We start from the raw sequence: 17,005 nt of genomic DNA, 5'->3' as shown, positions 1-17,005 counted from the left end.
GACACCCTTCATCTAATATCGGGTGAATTACAAGCCCTATTGTATTTTCATGCCCAAGTCAACATGGATTTTCACTTGAGGACAATGTACATACTACTGCCTCTGGACCTAGTCATGCATAGGTAGCAGAACTACATTCCATACATAAACTATAGAGAAGCATTAATTCATAAACTGTGAAAGAATGACCTAATATCATGGGTCACACGGCGAAACAACGAGAATGTTGTTTTGGCTGTGGTGAAACTAACACCGGCCTTCCTCAGGACATCTGCTACACAGTATCAAATATGGCAGAACTAATACTGTACTACATAACAATTGTTGGTGAAGAAACATCATGTATAATTAAATGCTGGGCTCATCAGTAGGTATTATGGTGTTCACAGTAAATAGGAGAGTTACTTTGAACCCTAAAAATTGGGATCACTTGTACAGTTCATATCCTCAACTAGAGGCCTCTCTTTTCTGCCTCTTCCATCTCCTCTAACTTTTAGCCCATCTACTCTAGGACACATCTGGAGTGGGATAGGTGTCACTGATGTTGTAACGGGTTGAGCTCCCCTGGTATGTCGGTACCACACGGAAGTAACAGAAGATGGATGCATTCGCTAAAGAGAGGAGGAAAGGCATAGAAAGACATTCAAATATTCAGGGACCGGATCATTTGCTATTCTTGGTCCAGTCTTTGTGGAAAGTGTATCTTCGGGTGTCTTTGTCCTAGTGTTGCTAAGCAGAGAGTTGGAACATGGGCTTGTAATTCTGCTGCACGTTGCAGTGGCTAGGCACGCGGTGGGCAAAAGAGGCTGCTTAATTGAAAGGCAGATAGTTAAAGGGACAATTAATGGCCTAATCAGTGAGGATTGGTAATAAATTCCGCCCCTTCCCTGCGGACACTTTGATTATCCTGTCCCGCCTCCCACCTGAAGTGCACACTAGCAAGATAGATAGATAAATAGATACATAGATAGATAGATAGAGCGGAAGAAAGATGCAAGAGGTAAAATCAACACTAGGCAATCTTGGTATTTGCCACCTTGAGTATATATAGGTGCCTGTGGGGGTCTCCTAAGAACATTTTTTGCACCCAAAGCCCAGTGCCTTAATCATTCTGTCCTAGTATGTTTGCAGTAAAATAATGGGATTTTTTTCAACGTTGAATGTAAGTCTCCGCTTTTTGGGTCAATATTTTTTACTCTAAGCATTTTTGTCCACTGAAAAACATATTGAGACTTCAATGACAAGAGAACCTGCTTGAGGAGACCCCGGAGAGAGGAGATGATGAAGATTATGTTAAATTTGGAAAGAACAAAGAAACCAGATACCAACTGTGAAACTCCTATGCTGAAGATATAGATTCAGTTTTAAATACTAACCAGTGGAATGCCAGTCTCTGGCCCTGTTCCAATAAGAGCTGGTCGAGATTCACCTGCCAGAGAATAAGTCCTCAGTGGGCGCTGTACATGTAAAGTTCCACTGGCATGCAGTATCCACAGTTGCCTCCAGCATGTTGTAAAGTTCTGCAAGTATCCATAGTTGCCACCACTATTCGGTAAAAGACTGTTGCCATGGAAGAACCCACATTGGGTCTTAGTATGCATTGCACCATTGCCACACCAGTTATCCCCATTCCCCCTGGCAGATAAAGCCACATGCATCCACCTCCCAGCACAGCTGCCACCATTATTCTGTAAAAGACTATTGCCATGGAAGAATGCACGTTGGATCTCAGTATGCATTGCACCATTGCCACGCCAGTTATCCTCATTGCTCCCTAGCAGATAAAGCCACATTCCTCCACCTCAAAGCACAGTTGCCACCATTATTCTGTAAAAGACTTTTGCCATGGGAGAACCCACATTGCCTCTCAGTATGCAATGCACCATCGTCACACTCCTTGAACCGGTTCTACAGGTTGTATGAACTTCTACTCTCTCTTTGTAGAGCAGATCCTACAGGATACCTTAGCTCCCAATGCAACCTCAATGGACAGGTGCGGCGGGTTAGAGAACTTTCCTGCCCGTCCTCTTTGTGCGGACTCTACATGTTGGATAAGCACCTTTTACAAACTCATTGAACGGGTTCTACAGGTTGAATGAACTTCCACTCTCACCCGGTTGAGCAGATTCTTTGGTTCATCTTTCCTGAGCAGAGTTTCAGCTGGTACGAGCCACCTAAAAATGTACGCTCAGCAGGAAAAAAAAGACTTTCGAATTTTAAACGTTCTTCTTGGGGAGGTAAAGGTTTGTGTTGGGTACTGCTAAAATCTGGAATTCACTACCTTTACACATCAAAGCCTTGCCCAGCCTCATTGCCTTCAGGAAAGCATTGAAAACGTGGCTTTTCACCAACTATTAGGTCTCTTCCTTTGTTTCAGCAGAGCTAGCGCCGAGACACCCATGGGTATTCGTGCGCTCCATAAGTATTTATAGCATAACATACATGGTGAGCGAGGTCCCCATCCAGTCTGATTAAACTGGTTCCACAGGTTGGGTGATATTCACATTCAGCCTCATTGGGCAAGTTCTACAGGCGGGATTAGCTCCCCGCTCAACGTCATTGAGCACATTCAACAGGTTTAACGGGATCCCCGTTGTTGATCAGCAATCATGAAAATAATAATATGCTTATGCAACCCTATTTAGAATTAGCATGAAGCCTCTCCATATTACCCAACAGATTGTTCTGTTTTTACTCTCTGAAGGATGTGGACGCTCAGCGCTAGGTTACCTCCAGACTGAGGTCCCTCCGTAGTATCTGATTTCCTACTCAAGTTATCAATGCTTAGTACATGGGTGTGGTACCATTCATTTGTACACATAAATTCACAGAATATAGAACTTCATCCGCTTATCCTAGGGCATTTATCATCTGTCTGTAGATGGCCCTGCAGAGAGCCCTGGGGAAGCTAAACAAGTGAGCGCGATTGTTTCCCTGGATAGTTTGGGGAAACGGTGTGGTCCACACCAGGTGTGCTTGGCCGTGGTTGTCCATACGGTCCGTTTTGAGCAAGAAGTGTTTTAAGGGTGAAGTCAGGTTAGATTTTCCCATTGCCAGTGTGTTTTAAAACAAGAAGTGAGCAGGTGGTCAAAGAGATAGTGAATGCAGGACCGGTTAAGCCAGGAAGTTGGAAATGACGGATTGGTGGGAATTGAAAATAATGGAGTACTGGTAGGCCCAAGAAGGAGGAGACGGGATAAGGAGAAAGTATAAGGCTGGTCGGATAGGTTTCTAGCACTACCGGCAGGAACGGGAGGACTGGTCAGATGGCCCTAGTGGGGGAGTAGGTAAGTCACTTACGGGAGGGGAAAGAGTTGATCTACCTTGTTGAGGTTCCGTATGTAAGATCTGTAAGGTTACGGAACCAGGTGCTATATTTTGTTGTATCGTGCAGACTCGTCTAGTCAACGTGGCCTTTTCTACAATGCCCACAGTCTGTTGTTGCAGGACGCGCTGTGCCCCACGCAATGCGGTTTTTCTCTAATGGCCTTAGACCTGAACTCCACGAGAACCCAACGCAGCGCTCAGCGGCTGATTGTGATGGCGCTCACGAGTGCTGTCCGCTCACTTCCACTGCCACGCTTGGCTGCAGAGGACTCTGGGATTAATCACATGCCTCAGAGCCTGATAATCTCCCGCGCTCAGCGGCGCAAGAACAAAGGCCCGTTGGCAACGGAGCCAACCTCATCTTCCAGCGACCACAGGAGTCGTCAAGGAGCTGAAATGGGCGCGAAAAGAACACAAGGTCTTAAATTGACCTTTCCCAGTGTCCAGCCAATCGTGAAAGATTTTGATGTCTACACTCTGTTTTAAGTGTCCTGCCCAGGAGGACTGGTAATATTGCCACTGGAACGTGTAAATCTGGTGTGGATGTTTATAAGAAAAAAGCCCAAAAGCGACAGCGGGGGGTGCAGTGGGGTGGGGGGTCGAAGCGGGGTTCGGTGCGTGGAGGGGCTGGGGCTAATGGCACAATACAGCTCCAAAGAGTGGGGAAGGGCTAGGTAGGTAGTCTTTTTCTACTTCTATAATCTTAGTACCTATAAAGGTCTTAGATTGAAATAACTTTGCGTGTTTAAACTTTTTTGTCTTTTGATCCTTACAATCGTTAAGGTTAAAATATACAACATACTATTGATAAAAGTAGGTTTTGCTGGAAAAATTCTGCATTCTTTTTTTAATGGAAATTTTCACCAGCAAGAGAATTTTTGCAAAGATGCCAAACTTTTCAAAGTGCAGCATTCATCAAATAAAAAAAAAAAATAACTTTCCAGTGTAAATGTTCTTTTCATACCCCTGAGATGTACTTTCACTCAGGGGACAGTCTCCACACTTAACTTTATTAGCCTAACCTGATTCTTTATCTAAGTAGTGTAGTCTGAACATCATAGTGCTGAGAGAAGAAGTGAAGAGAGGGAGTTATAGATACAAACGTTTGCAGGAGCTGAACAGTCAGCCGATCTGGAGGTAACTAAAACCAACCCGCCTCAGTGACAGAGAGGAAACCTCCACGGTTGCGCCTGCTCGTGGTTAATGCAGGTGCCTCGAGTCTGGGGTGAAAGCACTACAAATGGCTGCTGTGCGTGCTGTGTGGCATGGAGATTGTTGGGATGAGTCTAGACCTCTTACTGCACCATGTACACCCTCCTACACTTCTGTAGGCTCCAGAAGTAACACACGAATGATGTAGAGTATTCGAAAATTAATTGAATGAAACTTGTACAGCACACTTCTACCCCAAGGTGTGTATTGGCCCTGGGGGAACATGAAATAAAGTACCTTTTATTAGTTATTATTTATCCATAATGAGGCATGGTATTTTATTAGCATTTCAACTTAGGTATTTTATAATTTGTATAAATTAAATGTTAAATAACAATACCTTATTACTGCCCCCATTTAGTTGTATGCTAATAATAAACATTAATGATGTATAATGCTAAAATAAAATATTGATTTGGGCATTTTACCTACAATTCTTTCACTTGCACATGTGTTACTTATATCACTACAACACTTCCACCTGAGGTTTGTGGCCGTCAAAGCCAATAGTACTCTAGAGAAGAAAGGCTATTGACAAGTGGGCAACAAAGATAAAACCGGTTACTTGAGGTGTGTCCTCCTGTAAAGACTAAAATGGTGCAAGAACAAGAGAGGGAGGAAGGGAGAGGAATGAACCACAAAAGCAAGTCTTAATGTTGGGTGTAATCTACGCAAAGGATCTGAACAGACTGAGCGCATAGAGGCGAAGGCGCAACGGAGAACTAGCGATTAGAGCAGAGATCGTGAGAGGGCAGGGCGAGAAGTAAGGAGAAACAAGGTCAAGCGCATGTTGGAAAACCATGAGAAACTGAAGAAGAGAATGAAGGAATGGAAACTGCATGAATAAAGGGAAAGGAGATGTACAGGCAGAGGGCAGGCATTGACCAGGCAAGTGGACAGGTGCATTCAAGATCAAGTGTAGGAAGAAACCCAAGAGGGGAGGAGAAAGAAGCGACACCGTCGAGATGATGAAATAGGCAGAATAAAAGGGTACAAAAGTGGAACATTTTACAAACATTACAGATGTGGGAATACTGTGTCCAGCTGTCAGTAGGAATTCAAAAGAAAGGAAGGAGGACCAAAGCAGGAGGGAGATGAGCTTGGGTTTGGATGAACAGGCAATGGAGTCATTCTACTTACCTCTAGGTGTAAATTTACAAAACTAGTAAAGATCTACGTTCCAACACATCTTAGACGGCTTGTGACTGTTGTGGTGAGAGTCAGAAAAGGAATAGAGAGCAAAGTTTTCAAGTTATCTGTGTAGATAAGACTGGATCAACCAAAAGAACCAGACCAGAGAAAGGAAAGAACAGAAAAGCATAATTAATAAGATGAGAAGAGAACCTGGCAATGAAATTCTGAATGAAAAGGAAAGAATGTTAGGGAGAACAGTGGATCAACCACATCTACTGCTGCTTCCAGAGGAGGGGACCAAAGGCTGAAGCCTGAGGATTGCCGTATAGAAGTGACGAGGAAGAACAAGTCTCCGTACACTCAAAAGAGAGCACTTAGGGCCATATGCATGAACACATTTCCCCATAGACACAGAATGGGTAAAACCCATTGATACATCTGACCCTTAGATCCTACAATAGTCGCCTTTTGCGGATTCCAAAAATACTGAAGTCTCGTCGTGATAGCAGTTCCTTTACTGTACGCATGGCTAAATTATGGACAGCTGCGGCTGCTACCGCACGAGGGTGGTGGGGCGAGAGGAATTAACTTTAAAAAAGGACATGCCTTGAACAGCCGGCTGCCGCCTCTCCTCTGTCCTCATTCTCTTCCTGTCCTGGCCTGGAAGCACCCGGGCAGACAGGCTCCCCTGAGCCAATCACAACGCTGCAATGCAGCGTTGTGCTTGGTCTAAGCGCCGTGGATCGGCGCTCAGACTGGAACAGGGAGCCTGTGCATGTTCCTGACCAGGCTGTGTAATGCAGCCTGGTAGGAACATGCAAAGTGCGCATGAACTGTTTGAGGGCCAGCCAAACAGTTCATGCGCACTTTGGGAGTGCCCGCCACTCGTCCACTGTGCTGGCTAGCCCCGCCCGCCACTGATTGCAATAAATAAAATGATAATAACAATACGTTATCATTTCATTTTTCCTTTTCAGCGGTGAGCAACGCTCCTCCGCCTAATCTGAGGAGCCGCCACTGATTATGGAACAGTATTGCTTTTAAGGTGCGGCAAGTTGAGTCTCCGTCAGCCTTCAAACGACAACTTAAAACTTGTTTGACTCCGTTTAGTTTCTCGTTACTTTAGCCCACCTTTACTGTCTGCTATAGCGCCGGGACACTTCCTTCGAAGCAGCTGTGAGCTTTAACAAGTGTCATTTGATTGACCAATGAAATAAGAATATATAACCAGGTAAGACGAGAACCAGGTGTTGAGGTTCTGAAATACTTGAGGAGGAGAAAGTATTAGGGAGAACAAAGTGACTGACTGGCCTGGAGTGAGGAACCCAGGAGGTAATTGGCCAGGAAGAGTACCGCTTCAGTGCAGCAAGCACGCCTGCGGGCAGGTTGGAGGTGGGAATGTGGCATTGGTTGAAGAGAACAAAAAAACCATGCTGTCCAAATCGACAAGCTTGGTGGGGATAGATTAAAATTAATATCTCGATCAAAGTGGGTGTAAAGGAGTCTGAGAAATAGACCATTAGACAATGAGCTTAAAAAGGGAAAGGAAATGTATGAAGAATCAGGGCTGCTCAAAGAGGATCAACCATGAGGGAAGTGGTGATATTGGGGTCATAGAAGAAGGAAAGAAGTCCAGCATCTCCGATGAGCGAGAAAGTCAGTGGGGTACAGGAGCCCCTGTAAACAGGTATATATGGAACAGATGCATGTAGGTACCAAAGCAGGGCAATATTGGATAGAAAATGTATACATTCTCTTCAATATTGATATATTCGGATATAGAAGGTAAAGGTTTGCTATTCTAAATACTGTTCTTCATTTATCTATATCTGTTTCAGCAATACTTTGTTTTGCCAAATGTTTTAATCTATAACTTCCTCTTGAACAAAGAGCCCTACTTTAAACTGACCACCAATCAGCTCTTTTAGACAAGAGGCCCTATTTAGATCTTGGCAGAGGGGAATAATCCGTCACAACCGTGAGGGACTATGTCCGCTTTATTATGATCCCATTATATCCTATGGAGATCGTAATATTGTCAACGGGATACCCGTCATATTTGTGACAGGGTATACCATCCGCCATGATCTAAATAAGGCCCAAGATCTACCACCAACTTGTCCTCCACATGAAACTCTTGGTTGCCATAATTGTGATGCCCACTGTTCTACTCTACTGTAAAGTTAGCCTCCTGGTTACCACCATTCCTCAAGGCCTACTGGCTTTATCAACAGGGGGAGAAGGCTACCTTGTGACTATGGTGGCCCGCTTCCGATGCCATGTGCTACTGGTGGCAGCTGGTTGGTACAACATGGTTGACAGCTGGTTGGGTGGCACAGCTGATTGATGATGAATGGATTTGAAACAGTAATTTTCTATCTTCTAGCTGCTCAACCTCCCCTCTTGATATGGGGAAGAGGAAAAAGGTGATAGCTGGCATACAGCTTGTCAAATTAACATCCAGCGCTTCTCCCCACAGATTGTCTACTTCACTGCGCTCTTCCCTTATGTGATTCTGATCGTCCTACTGGTTCACGGCATCACCCTTCCCGGTGCGATGGACGGCATTGTTTACTATCTGAAGCCGGACTGGTCCAAGCTTGCAGAAGCCCAGGTAAGGATGCTCTCTCGTTGACCCAAATGCAGTCCTTTTCAATAGGCCACATTCCCAAAAAATAAAAGAATAAAAATTCACTGTGATCTTGAATAAAACTGCCCCCCCCCCCCCCAATCAACACACCAGTTCTCCATCGGTATAAGAAAGAATCATGACATGACGTACCCCTCTTTTAATCTCTCATCTGTACACATTCTCCTGGGCCTTCTCCAGAAATGGGATACCTGTAATTGGTCGATGGTTTGCATTGTTGGGTCAGAGTTTTGTTACTTGATTATCTGCTTCACTTGACCCCCTTTAGACAATCTGCTGATTTATTTTGGGAGAGGTAGGTGTTGCTAAATTTAGATCTATGAGGCAAGCAGAGCTCTGAGCCAGAGTGGCTATGGTAGGGTCAGAGGAGTAGCATGCGCAGTGCCAGACTGCCCATTTATCCCATCAGGCATCTCCACAGTGGGCGGCCGCCTTGGGAGGCCGGTTTCTAGAGGCAAAGGCTGCTGATGGCCTCTGCTGCTTTCTCCAGCTCCCCCGGGATAGTTTCCGAAGGCAGAGTGGCAGATTTGGGAAACACAGACAAAAGAGAGAGAAAAGACAAAGTGAGAGAGAGACAGAGAAAAAAATTGAGGAAAGGCAAAATGAGAGAGAGAGAGCCATGAGGAAGGGTGCAGGGCTGGTTTGAAAAATCTTGTGTGTTACTTTTGGTTCATCTTTCTGGCCAGAGTGAGGATCTGAGGCGATGGTCTAGGCGAGGCCACGGATGGTGTCTAGGTGAGGCCATGGACGGTGTCTAGGTGAGGCCATAGATGGTGTCTAGGTGAGGCCACGGATGGTGTCTAGGTGAGGCCACGGATGGTGTCTAGGTGAGGCCACGGATGGTGTCTAGGTGAGGCCATGGATGGTGTCTAGGTGAGGCCATGGATGGTGTCTAGGTGAGGCCACGGACGGTGTTTAGGCGAGGCGACGGATGGTGTCTAGGTGAGGCCATGGACGGTGTCTAGGCGAGGCCACGGATGGTGTCTAGGTGAGGCCACGGATGGTGTCTAGGTGAGGCCACGGATGGTGTCTAGGCGAGGCCACGGATGGTGTCTAGGTGAGGCCATGGACGGTGTCTAGGCGAGGCCACGGATGGTGTCTAGGTGAGGCCACGGATGGTGTCTAGGTGAGGCCACGGATGGTGTCTAGGTGAGGCCATAGATGGTGTCTAGGTGAGGCCACGGATGGTGTCTAGGTGAGGCCACGGATGGTGTCTAGGTGAGGCCATGGATGGTGTCTAGGTGAGGCCATGGATGGTGTCTAGGTGAGGCCACGGACGGTGTTTAGGCGAGGCGACGGATGGTGTCTAGGTGAGGCCATGGACGGTGTCTAGGCGAGGCCACGGATGGTGTCTAGGTGAGGCCACGGATGGTGTCTAGGTGAGGCCACGGATGGTGTCTAGGTGAGGCCACGGATGGTGTCTAGGTGAGGCCACGGATGGTGTCTAGGTGAGGCCACGGATGGTGTCTAGGCGAGGCCACGGATGGTGTCTAAGCGAGGCCACGGACGGTGTCTAGGCGAGGCCACGGACGGTGTCTAGGCGAGGCCACGGACGGTGTCTAGGCGAGGCCACGGACGGTGTCTAGGCGAGGCCACGGACGGTGTCTAGGCGAGGCCACGGACGGTGTCTAGGCGAGGCCACGGACGGTGTCTAGGCGAGGCCACGGATGGTGTCTAGGTGAGGCCACGGATGGTGTCTAGGTGAGGCCACGGATGGTGTCTAGGTGAGGCCACGGACGGTGTCTAGGTGAGGCCACGGACGGTGTCTAGGCGAGGCCACGGACGGTGTCTAGGCGAGGCCACGGACGGTGTCTAGGCGAGGCCACGGACGGTGTCTAGGCGAGGCCACGGACGGTGTCTAGGCGAGGCCACGGACGGTGTCTAGGCGAGGCCACGGACGGTGTCTAGGCGAGGCCACGGACGGTGTCTAGGCGAGGCCACGGACGGTGTCTAGGCGAGGCCACGGACGGTGTCTAGGTGAGGCCACGGATGGTGTCTAGGTGAGGCCACGGATGGTGTCTAGGTGAGGCCATGGACGGTGTCTAGGTGAGGCCACGGACGGTGTCTAGGCGAGGCCACGGACGGTGTCTAGGCGAGGCCACGGACGGTGTCTAGGCGAGGCCACGGACGGTGTCTAGGCGAGGCCACGGACGGTGTCTAGGCGAGGCCATGGACGCTGTCTAGGTGAGGCCACGGACTCTGTACAGGCGAGGTCATTGATAGTAACTGCATTTAACTCGTGCAAAGTCCCAATATATTTGCTGGTTGGTGTGATTTGAGTGGAGGGGTGGTCATAGTATCAAAATCCTTTCTAATATTTCTTTTATTTCCTTAGGACCCTGATCAGTCTGTGCTTTCTTCAACAGGTTTGTGGCCAATGGTGCTAATAAAGAGGTGGCTGCTTCACCGACTTCTTAAACGATTTGGGGATCATTTATTTCATTGCTAATTGACCAACCTCTGAATGTGGCAGGGGCATTCTTCAACCCAAAAGGCCTTACCCGGAACTCGTGACATCCTTACGGTGTTGAAGGCGCTGACCTCTCTTGTGCCTCCTCAATCAAGACAATCTGCCAGTACCCAGACATTAGATAACACGCACTGAGGAACTTGGCTGCTCCCAGTCCTGGTGATGGCATTAAGCCCACTGTAGTCCACGCAGTACCACAGTTCAGGAGTGACAGCAGGCAGGGCAGCCTTTGGAACCAAGACCACTGGGCTGAACCAAGGAATGCTGGAGTGCTCAATTTTGGAAACCTCTTTTTTAATGCTATCCTTCACTCTGTCAGTCAACCCATAAGTCTTGTGCATCACTGGTGGACTATCCCCCATATCGATGTCATGAGTGCACAAATGAGTGACTTTTGGGGTGAGTGAAAACAGAGTTGCAAACTGTCCCAGCAACTGGTGCCAATGTTGCTCTAGGGTCAGTGCAGGGTAGAGGATCACACCCTCCCCTGACCCATCCTGCTCTTGGGCAGACAGGAGGTCAGGGAGAGGTTCACTCTCCTCTTCCACCCCATCATCCGTAGCCAAGAGCATTGTCAACTCTGACCTCTCAAAGTGGGATTTGAGGTCATTCACGTGTTGGATCCTCAAGGGATTCCTAGGAGTCTGCAAGTCCACCAAGTAGGAGATGTCACTCTTGTGCTCCTTCACCTCAAATGGGCCCGACCACTTGTCCTGTAGAGCTTGAGGCTCCACTGATGCCACCACCCACAATTTCTGACCAGTTGGAAACTCAACCAGAGTAGTATTCTGGTTGTACCAACGTTTCTTGTTCTCCTGGCTAGCATCTATGGCCTCTTGTGCATGTTTCCTGAAGCATGCTGTCTGGTTCTGGAAGGCCAGTGTGTAACTGAGTACATCCTGGGGTGGCTTCCTAAGAGATTGCTCCCAACCCACCTTTACTAAACTGAGAGGTTCTGTCACAGGGTGCCCAGACAGAAGCTCAAAAGTGCTGAAGCCAACCCCCTTCTGTGGTACCTCCGTGTAGGCAAATTGAAGGCATGGTAAGAGGACGTCCCACTTGCGATTCATGGGTTTTGTTAGACCCATAATCATGCCCTTTAGGGAATGGTTGAATCTTTCAACCAACCCATTGCTTTGGGGGTGGCAAGGGGTGGTGAATTTGTAGTTCACACTACACGCCTTCCACATGGCCTTCATGTACAGGGACATAAAGTTGGTACCCCGGTCAGATACCACCTCCTTGGGGAAACCCACGCAGGTACAGAACCCAATCAGTGACCAGGCCATGACGAGCACCGTCACCATCCTCTGAAGGGATAGCTTCTGGGTACCGGGTGGCATGTTGCACCAAGACCAGAACGTACCTGTTTCCCATGGCTGTCTTGGATTTCCAGAGGCCCCACAATGTCAATGTTCAATTGCTCAAAAGGGGTGTTCATGACAGGAAATAATCACAGGGGAGCCTTACATCTCCCCCCCCCCACTCTTGCCACTTGCCTGGCAAGTATGGCATAACCTACACAAGGCATCTGAGTGTTTTCTCATTTGGGGCCAGTAAAAGTGGGTGACAATCCTGACAAAGGTCTTGCCCTGCCCCAAATGACCTGACAGAGGCACATCATGTGCCAAACCAAGTAGGAAGCTCATGGGCTACCCCAGGCTCAGCAACCTAAGGCTCGCTATTATGTTCTCCCAATAGATCAGATGAGATCCAGACTCTTTGCCAGCTGCCTGGGCCTCGGCCTGCTGCCAAAGACCCACAAGAGTGGGGCACTCTCTCTGCTCTGCACAGAATTCCTCCCTGAAGGAACCCCATTCCTGCTGCCAATGGGTCACTTCAGGCAGGTTCTTCAGTTCGGCCACTTATTCCCCTGTAGGTTTCGGGCCGCCCCCCTCAGGCTCAGCCTCCTCCTGGACCATGGGAATTTCTAGAGGGGGTTTCTCACACCCCTTGCTCCCTTTCCCTTCTTCCTGGCAGGCACCTGGCCACTCTTTCAGGCTCCAGGTCCGTCTGATCACCTCTGGCTACCATGGACTGAGTAGTCTGACACACCCACTCAGGCAATTCCAAGTGCAACCTGAACTCCACCTCCTTCCAGGCAGTATGTTCCAGGTAGTTTCTCAGCAGACAATCCACAGGCATGGATGGGCTCACATCTACCTTCAAGGAACCTAAGACCCCCCACGCCCTCCCCCTCCTCAAAGGGAACGTGTGCCACCCTACACTGGCGCCCAAAGTTGTCTACTGCAACTACTTGGTGAAGCACTCCAGGGACCACTTGCTGTTCAGACACCAGGGGACACCTGTAGTGGTCGAACTGGCTCCTGTGTCTCTCAGAGCCTTACCCTCTGCCCATTAATGGTCTCCTACTGCCTGTATTTCTTAGTGTTATCAGGCATAAGGGTTCTCTCACTGTTCCCTAATGAGACGAGGGCCATCTCAGCTGGTTCCCCACACCCACCTGGGACCTACTCCTCCCCAAGCGCTATACTGGCCATCCCCTGTGACTGCTCACCAGTGGGGGGCTGTGCCCACTTGGGGTTCCCCATCAAGTGTCCTTCCTGATTACACTCAAAACACTTATGGGCCCCCTTCCTTCAGACTTCCCTGGTGGAAAAACCTTCTTTTTACTAGGGGGCTGGGAATCCTTACCCTGAGAATTGGTTTGGGGCCTTTTAGAGAACTCCCCATTTTACCCTTGCTCCCCCCTTTCTGTTGATTGGGACCCTACCCACCCTTGGCGAAGTCTCCCCCATACAACCTCTTGTGGAGCCTGGTACTCATCCAGTGGTCCGCCTCCTGAGCAAGCTTCCTGGGGTCAGCAAGCTTGCCGTCCACCAAGTGCTGGCACAGCTCTGGAAGCAGACTAGACAATTGCTCCCATACAATCAAATTATACAGCCTCTGATAATCTGTTACCTCACTGCCCTTCACCCAACCATCCAGTGCTCTGCAAAAAGAGTCCACACGCTCAAGCCTTGTCTGGGAATCAAGTTTCTTGCTCTGCCTAAACTTTTCCCTGTACTTCTCAGGAGTAAGACCTTACCTAGTGAGTAGGGTGTCCTACATGGCAGTGTAGGTGAGTTCACTTACCTTTCCTAGGGCTAATAATGTGTCCCTCCCCTCCACTGTGAAGTAGTTCCACAAACCAGCCCCCCAATCTCTCTCTGGGACCCCGTTCATGTGGAGACCTGCCTCATAGCCCTGAAACCACCTCTGGAAGTCATCCTCATTGGGGTACTCTTTCCCTAGGTTCTTAGGTATATGCATTCTTCTTTCAGACCTCACTGAAGAAATGCTGCCACCATCTTTGCTGGCCTTGCTTTTCAAGTACACCTCTTTTAAGCTCAGCTCTTGCGCTAAAATCAATCCCCTTTCTCCCATAGCTAGTTTATTTTCCTCCATTTCCAACCTGAGCCTTTCAAACTCCAATTTGTGTTTCCTGCCTGTCCTTCAGCTCCTCTGGGGATAGACTTTAAGGGAAACAAAGCTGCTGGGCCTGGAGGGTGCTCTCTTCCCAGTCAGATAATGATGTACAAAATGCAGGCTCTGTTCCTCCATGTCCACATCATTCCCCTCCTCTGTGTGCTCACCAGCCTTTCTGGCTGCCAACCAGGCCCTCTGTGCCTTTTGCAGCTTTTCCTTCTTAGTGAGGCCTTTAAAAGAACACTTGAGATCCTTGCAGAACTTTCTGAGGTACCAATTAATTTGATGGCATTCTATAGAACCTGAAGTGTGAATTGTGAAGGTGCCTCACTGTTTCTAACTCATACTTGTATTTTGCACGTGTTTTCATAAAATAAGACTGTTTGTTACTCCCTGCTACCAGAATTGTACAGGCCCACCATATTAGTGATTTAAAGAAAGCAATTTTAAAATATAATATGAAATTGTGTCATACAGTGGGTAAATTCCTGTTTGTGGTTTAGAACGCTAGTTGCCATGAGTTGCTCATGGTTGTAGATGTATACGCACAGAGTGGGGAGCAAGCTGTTTTATTCATGAATGGGAGTTTGAAGCATTATGATGTATTATCAATTTTAGGTCAAGTTTAGAATATGAATTGTTTACATTACCATATAGGGAAGATCTCAAATTATTAAATAAACTTGAAATTAGACACAGTTGATGTATACATAGTCCCTGAATGAAGTTCCACCTCTGTGCATTGATGCTTGGTTACCTGGTGAACTTTCATGTTCCACGTCACACAAAGGCTTCGCTAAAAGGCCCAGAAAGGGATCAATTTGAATAACATATCAATATTTTGGCAGGTCTGGATCGATGCTGGGACCCAGATATTCTTCTCTTATGCGATTGGCCTGGGGGCGCTGACGGCTTTGGGAAGCTATAATCGGTTCAACAACAACTGCTACAGGTAAGTGGCCATTTAGGGTGCAGGGGTACTTGTAATGCAAGAGGAAAACATGGTAAAGGCAAACTCCACTGTAAATTTTGTTCTCTCCAGATCTATCCAACTTCTACAGCGCTATAAACCAATTTTGTGCCCTTTGGAGATTGATAAAGTACTTTGAAAGTTCACTTGTGGGCCTTGTTTGCTCTCCAGAAGCCCACTTAAATTGTAGATTTTAACTTGCCTGACGTTGCACTTTCTTTGCCCTTTGTGGAAGAAATGGGGTTGTGTCTGGGTTACAGTCTTTTTAGGGGACACGAGCACACAGAATCGAATTGCATTCACACTTGCTTTCATATACATCAAAGCTGTATATATCCGGGATGGTCGAAAGTAAAGGCGGGATGGTCGAAAGTGAAGGTGGACTGAAAAATACCTGTAAATCCTAAAGAGATATGCTGGGAATAATTCTGAAGCACTTGAGGTTGTTTAGACTGAGGCTGGCCAGCTGCATCCAGTATTGTCCACTCAAAAGGCAGACATTTTAAATTGTAGTGGCTTCGCATCTCCATAGGGATTGCGGCTTTGGGAAGAAAATAATCTGCAATGGCAGAACACAAGCCATTTGGTGGGGCCTGTTGGCATGAATGTTTTTTCCAAAGTCAATCATTGGAATAAGAAAAACTAATTTCCCACCAAGACAATCGTGTGGGTACTTGGGCTGCACGGTCCTCCATTGGGTGTCTCCAGAGGAGATGCTTAGGGGCCACAGAAATGGCTGAAAATGATACTGGTGGAGCCACATATAACTTGAAATCAGAAAATTGATGCATTCAATGAATGAATCTGTGTGTATCTATCTATCTATCTAGATAGATATAGGCAGGGAGAAAGCAATTTAAACATTTGATGCAAAACATTACTAAGATCGGTGGAAGGGGTAGTCCTTTACGATTTATTTCTGAAACCTCCATCTGCATATCTCTCGCCTCCTCTCTTTATTCTTCAGCATGCTCTTTTCACTCTCTCCTGCACAAACTTCCTTGCTTCTCCTTATCTTCACCACCACTCCACACGCCATTAAGCACATTTTTTTAAAACTTTTGCCATGTCAGTATTTCAACAGCTGCGTACCTCCTTCACACACTTTCACCTAGAATAACAATTGGCTCACCTGATCATTGCTCTGTGTACTCTGCGGAGAGGCCAAGGATTGGATGAGCTTGTAGTCCTGAATCTCTTTATAACCAACTGACAGGCACTGTGAAAATTCACATAGCCTTTTGCCTGAACTCCACATCTCTGACTTGTGACCCATTATAAGCACCCACTCACAACCTGAACTCACACAGATACATAGAGGCAACTCTTTTCACAGTACACACTGTACATGAGTAATCTGTTGCACGAAAACAGCCGCAAAAACACACCAGCCTGGAAAAAGCAAATACTCTTAAGAAATGTGCTGAGTATGTTAAACGTGAAACGAAAACAGTAGCAACATCGCTGTTCCCAACTAAAGAGGAAAGTGTCTGTTTCAGCCAGCTGCAGCTGCTACCTGATGTGGTACAAAAGGGGGTGGTGATGGACGGAGCATCTGAACCAATCAAACACTCACACCCAGTCAAAAGATCTGGGTTTGACCCATGACCGTTCTTTAGCCCACTCTGCCACCCCAGTTCAGACATGGCTATATGCAAATCAGTCTGACCCTGTGCCTCATGGGAACAGTCCAGCCCGAACTGCCAAGCCATGGCTTCCCTGGACCGGAAACAAGCTTCCGAGGACCGGTTTCTGGCATTACAGCCGTCTTCAGCCCGGCTTGCTTGAATCCAGTGGCAAAGTGAGCAAGGGA

The 17,005-nt window shown here is 47.7% G+C and overlaps 1 protein-coding gene across 2 annotated transcripts in view; it reads left to right on the top strand.

Annotated features, from left to right (window-relative positions):
- The window catches only part of LOC144782448 (sodium- and chloride-dependent creatine transporter 1-like), a 338,796-nt gene that overhangs the window by 220,811 nt on the left and 100,980 nt on the right, over positions 1-17,005 (top strand). For both annotated transcript variants that reach the window (XM_078661813.1, XM_078661814.1), the window contains exons 6-7: positions 8,153-8,287; positions 15,071-15,174. In XM_078661813.1, coding sequence (XP_078517939.1) covers positions 8,153-8,287; positions 15,071-15,174 — 239 coding nt within the window. The remainder of the gene's footprint in view (positions 1-8,152; positions 8,288-15,070; positions 15,175-17,005) is intronic.

The sequence above is a fragment of the Lissotriton helveticus genome, chromosome 9 (genome assembly GCF_964261635.1).
Source record: "Lissotriton helveticus chromosome 9, aLisHel1.1, whole genome shotgun sequence".
Taxonomy (NCBI): Eukaryota; Metazoa; Chordata; class Amphibia; order Caudata; family Salamandridae; genus Lissotriton; species Lissotriton helveticus.
The sequence above is the reverse complement of the archived record's forward strand: the minus strand, read 5'-3'. Positions and strand labels throughout refer to the sequence as shown.